General features: G+C 50.6%; 1 protein-coding gene across 1 annotated transcript; it reads left to right on the top strand.

Moving 5' to 3' along the window:
- Positions 1-149: 149 nt before the first annotated feature.
- Positions 150-3,857, top strand: LOC135537875 (deoxyribose-phosphate aldolase-like; the record flags this gene model as incomplete). The annotated part of the gene is made up of 2 exons (XM_064963889.1): positions 150-297; positions 3,760-3,857. Coding segments are annotated over 2 exons (246 nt in total), but the record flags the coding sequence as incomplete, so codon positions are not given.
- Positions 3,858-5,498: the final 1,641 nt, after the last annotated feature.

Raw genomic sequence — 5,498 nt, 5'->3', positions numbered from 1 at the left:
GTCTGGTATGGTTTTGTGTGTTATCTAGTGTTGAAGTGTTGTCCACACCAGCCCCTTGTATTGAGAACAAACAGTTAAACACCCCGGTATGAGTTGACATCGGACTCTGTGTTACAACATTACCCATAATGCTCTCTGTCTGTCTCCAGGCGGCGTGGGTGCTGCGGGCGGTGACCTGTATTGACCTGACGACCTTGGCCGGTGACGACACGCCCGGCAACGTCCACCGGCTGTGTATGAAGGCGACCCAGCCGGTACGCTACGACCTGCTGAAGAGCATGGACATGCAGGACGAAGGTAGTGGGGGGTCTGTCTGTCTGGATGATATTATAGAGAGTCTATTATCTCTGTCTGTCTGAATAAGGTAGTGGGGGGGTCTGTCTAGGATGAAAGTGGTGGGGGTCTCAGATGAGTAGTGGGAGTCTGTCTGGTGACTGATGATGAAGAGGTCTGTCTGGAGCGAAGGTAGTGAAGTCTGTCTGTCTGTCTGGAAGAAGGTAGTAGAGTCTGTCTGTCTGGACATGAAGGTAGTGAAGATCTATGTCTGTCTGGAAGAAGGTGGGGTCTGTCTGTCTGGACGAAGAGTAGTGGGGGTCTGTCTGGAAAGAAGGTAGTGGGGGTTCTGTCTGTCTGGACGGCGGTGGGGGAGTCTGTCTGTCTGTCTGGAAGAAGGTGGGGGTCTGTCTGGACTAAGGTGGTGGTCTGTCTCTGGAAGGTAGGGGAGGTCTGGTCTGTCTGGAATGGGGTGATGGGGGTCTGTCTGTCTGGAGATGAAGGTGGTAGGGGGGTCTGTCTGTCTGGATGAAGGTAGTGGGGGGGTCTGTCTGTCTGGATGAAGGTAGTGGGGGTCTGTCTGTCTGGATGAAGGTAGTGGGAGGTCTGTCTGTCTGGATGAAGGTAGTGGGAGGTCTGTCTGTCTGGACGAAGGTAGTGGGGGGTCTGTCTGTCTGGATGAAGGTAGTGGGGGGTCTGTCTGTCTAGATGAAGGTAGTGGGGGGTCTGTCTGTCTGTCTGGATGAAGGTAGTGGGGGGTCTGTCTGTCTGGACGAAGGTAGTGGGGGTCTGTCTGTCTGGATGAAGGTAGTGGGGGGTCTGTCTGTCTGGATGAAGGTAGTGGGGGGTCTGTCTGTCTGGACTGAAGGTAGTGGGGGTCTGTCTGTCTGGACGAAGGTAGTGGGGGTCTGTCTGTCTGTCTGGATGAAGGTAGTGGGGGTCTGTCTGTCTGTCTGGATGAAGGTAGTGGGGGGTCTGTCTGTCTGTCTGGATGAAGGTAGTGGGGGGTCTGTCTGTCTGGACTGAAGGTAGTGGGGGGTCTGTCTGTCTGGATGAAGGTAGTGGGGGGTCTGTCTGTCTGGATGAAGGTAGTGGGGGGTCTGTCTGTCTGTCTGGAGGAAGGTAGTGGGGGGTCTGTCTGTCTGTCTGGAAGAAGGTAGTGGGGGGTCTGTCTGTCTGTCTGGACGAAGGTAGTGGGGGGTCTGTCTGTCTGTCTGGATGAAGGTAGTGGGGGGTCTGTCTGTCTGGATGAAGGTAGTGGGGGGTCTGTCTGTCTGTCTGGACGAAGGTAGTGGGAGGTCTGTCTGTCTGTCTGTCTGGACGAAGGTAGTGGGGGGTCTGTCTGTCTGTCTGTCTGGATGAAGGTAGTGGGGGGTCTGTCTGTCTGGACGAAGGTAGTGGGGGGATCTGTCTGTCTGGATGAAGGTAGTGGGGGGTCTGTCTGTCTGGATGAAGGTAGTGGGGGGTCTGTCTGTCTGGATGAAGGTAGTGGGGGGTCTGTCTGTCTGGATGAAGGTAGTGGGGGGTCTGTCTGTCCGGATGAAGGTAGTGTGGGGGTCTCTGTCTGTCTGGATGAAGGGGGGAGTGGGGGTCTGTCTGTCCTGGATGAGAGGTGAGTGGGGGTCCCGGTCTGTCTGGACGAAGGTAGTGGGGGTCTGTCTGTCTTTATGAAGGTAGTGGGGGGTCTGTCTGTCTGTCTGGACGAAGGTAGTGGGAGGTCTCTGTCTGGATGAAGGTAGTGGGGTCTGTCTGTCTGGACGAAGGTAGTGGGGTCTGTCTGTCTGGATGAAGTAGTGGGGGTCTCTTGTCTGTCTGTCTGGATGAAGGTAGTGGGGGTCTGTCTGTCTGGATGAAGGTAGTGGGGGTCTGTCTGTCTGGATATGAAGAGTGGGGTCTGTCTGTCTGGATGAAGGTAGTGGGAGGTCTGTCTGTCTGGATGAAGGTAGGGGGGGTCTGTCTGTCTGGATGAAGGTAGTGGGGAGTCTGTCTGTCTGTCTGGAACGAAGGTAGTAGGAAGTCTGTCTGTCTGGATGAAGGTAGTGAGGAGTCTGTCTGGATGAGGTGGTGGGGGTCTGTCTGTCTGGATGAAGGTAGTGGGGGGTCTGTCTGTCTGGATGAAGGTAGTGGGGGTCTGTCTGTCTGCCTGGACGAAGGTGCGGGGGTCTGTCTGTCTGGAAGAAGGTAGTGGGGGTCTGTCTGTCTGGATGAAGGTAGTGGGGGACTGTCTGTCTGTCTGGATGAAGGTAGTGGGGGGACTGTCTGTCTGTCTGGATGAAGGTAGTGGGGGGTCTGTCTGTCTGGATGAAGGTAATGGGGGGACTGTCTGTCTGTCTGGACGAAGGTAGTGGGAGGTCTGTCTGGACGAAGGTAGTGGGTGGTCTGTCTGGACGAAGGTAGTGGGAGGTCTGTCTGGACGAAGGTAGTGGCGGGTCTGTCTGTCTGGAAGAAGGTAGTGGGAGGTCTGTCTGGACGAAGGTAGTGGCGGGTCTGTCTGTCTGGAAGAAGGTAGTGGGGGGTCTGTCTGGACGAAGGTAGTGGGAGGTCTGTCTGTCTGTCTGTCTGTCTGGACGAAGGTAGTGGGAGGTCTGTCTGTCTGTCTGGATGAAGGTAGTGGGGGGGTCTGTCTGGAAGAAGGTAGTGGGAGGTCTGTCTGTCTGTCTGTCTGGACGAAGGTAGTGAGGGCTCTGTCTGTCTGTCTGGACGAAGGTAGTGGGGTCTGTCTGGACGAAGGTAGTGGGGGGTCTGTCTGGATGAAGGTAGGGGGGTCTGTCTGTCTGTCTGGACGAAGGTAGTGGGGACTGTCTGTCTGGATGAAGGTAGTGGGGGGTCTGTCTGTCTGGATGAAGGTAGTGGGGGGTCTGTCTGTCGAAGAAGGTAGTGGGGGTCTGTCTGTCTGACGAAGGTGGTGGGGTGTAGCAAAGAATAGCTTCGTACTGAGAGCAGCTGCCATTTTATGTCGATTGTGAATGAACATGTGATTATTTCTCCCTTTTTCAGGGACTTAACATGTCTGTCGATGCTCCTTGGTTTGCCCACTAGAGGGCGGCGTGCTCATGGTTTGCCCACTAGAGGGCGCGTGTCCCCAGTTTTGCCCACTAGAGGGCGGCGTGCTCCTTAGTTTTGCCCACTAGAGGGCGACGTGCTCCTTAGTTTTGCCCACTAGAGGGCGGCATTATCCCTTAGTTTTGCCCACTAGAGGGCGACGTACTCCCTTAGTTTTGCCCACCAGAGGCGACGTTCCTAGTTTTGCCCACTCAGAGGGCGATGTGCTCTTTCAGTTTTGCCCACTGTAGGCGACGGTTCCCTTGCCTTGCCCACCGTAGGCGACGTGCTCCTTTAGTTTTGCCCACTAGAGGCGACGTGCTCCTTAGTTTTGTCCACTAGAGGGCTTACGATGCTCTTGTGTTTCCACATGATAGGCCTATCTTTGGTGCTGACATTGAGTGAAGAGTACCTATATGTTCTGGGTTGTATCTGTGTATCTAGGTGTGACTACTGCAGCGGTGTGCGTGTACCCATCTCGTGTGGCTGATGCTGTGAAGTCACTGAAAGCAGCCAACTCCAGCCTACCTGTCGCCAGGTAAGAGAGAGAGAGGGACAGTTGGACAGTCCAGGTGTATGTTGCTTAATTATAACACATTAAAACGGCCTACAGCCGCAACATGAATGAAATAACAGACTATTGTGACATGGAAACTATAGATAATGACTCAGCGGCGTCTCTCTCTCGTCCTGCTCCTCCTCTCCTCAGTGGCGACCGTTTCCTGCAGGCCAGACCTCTCTGAAGACCAGGCTGGAGGAGGTCCGTATGGCTGTAGAGGATGGAGCTATGGAGATAGATATAGTCATTAACAGGACTCTGGCTCACTGGCCAGTGGGAAGGTGTGTATTTTAATTTAATTTTACCTTTATTTAACCAGGCAAGTCAGTTAAGAACAAATTCTTATTTTCAATGACGGCCTGGGAACAGTGGGTTAACTGCCTGTTCAGCAGAACGACACATTTGTACCTTGTCAGCTCGGGTTTGAATTTGCAACCTTCCTGGTTACTAGTCCAACGCTCTAACCACTAGGCTACCCTGTCGCCTAATAGACACTCACCGGACACTTTATTAGGCATATCCGGCTAGTACCGGTGTCAAGACCACCCTTTAGTTCCAGAACAGCCTGTAAACATAGTCAGTCAACAGGAATATGTAAACATACAGTCAGTCAACGTGAATATGTAAACACAGTCAGTCAGCCTGAATATGTAAACATACAGTCAGTCAACGTGAATATGTAAACATACAGTCAGTCAGCGTGAATATGTAAACATACAGTCAGTCAACGTGAATATGTAAACATACAGTCAGTCAGCGTGAATATGTAAACATACAGTCAGTCAACGTGAATATGTAAACATACAGTCAGTCAACGTGAATATGTAAACATACAGTCAGTCAACGTGAATATGTAAACATACAGTCAGTCAACATGAATATGTAAACATAGTCAGTCAACGTGAATATGTAAACATACAGTCAGTCAACGTGAATATGTAAACATACAGTCAGTCAACGTGAATATGTAAACATACAGTCAGTCAACAGGAATATGTAAACATACAGTCAGTCAACGTGAATATGTAAACATACAGTCAGTCAACGTGAATATGTAAACATACAGTCAGTCAACGTGAATATGTAAACATACAGTCAGTCAACGTGAATATAAAAACATACAGTCAGTCAACGTGAATATGTAAACATACAGTCAGTCAACAGGAATATGTAAACATACAGTCAGTCAGCGTGAATATGTAAACATAGTGTCGTTCAAAATTTTGGGGTCACTTAGAAATGTCCTTTTTTTGTCCATTAAAATAACATCAAATTGATCAGAAATACAGTGTAGACATTGTTAATGTTGTAAATGACTATTGTAGCTGGAAACGGTTGATTGAACTATGGTGTTGCTATGGCAGTATGAGCTATGGTGTTGCTATGGCAGTATGAACTATGATGTTCCTATGGCAGTCTGAGCTATGATGTTGCTATGGCAGTATGAACTATGATGTTGCTATGGCAGTATGAACTATGATGTTGCTATGGCAGTATGAGTTATGGTGTTGCTATGGCAGTATGAGCTATGATGTTGCTATGGCAGTATGAGCTATGGTGTTGCTATGATGTTGCTTTGGCAGTATGAGCTATGGTGTTGCTATGGCAGTATGAGCTATGGTGT

This window comes from Oncorhynchus masou, unplaced genomic scaffold (assembly GCF_036934945.1).
Source record: "Oncorhynchus masou masou isolate Uvic2021 unplaced genomic scaffold, UVic_Omas_1.1 unplaced_scaffold_8641, whole genome shotgun sequence".
In the NCBI taxonomy this organism is placed as follows: Eukaryota; Metazoa; Chordata; class Actinopteri; order Salmoniformes; family Salmonidae; genus Oncorhynchus; species Oncorhynchus masou.
This window is presented reverse-complemented; position numbering and strand designations above follow the sequence as displayed.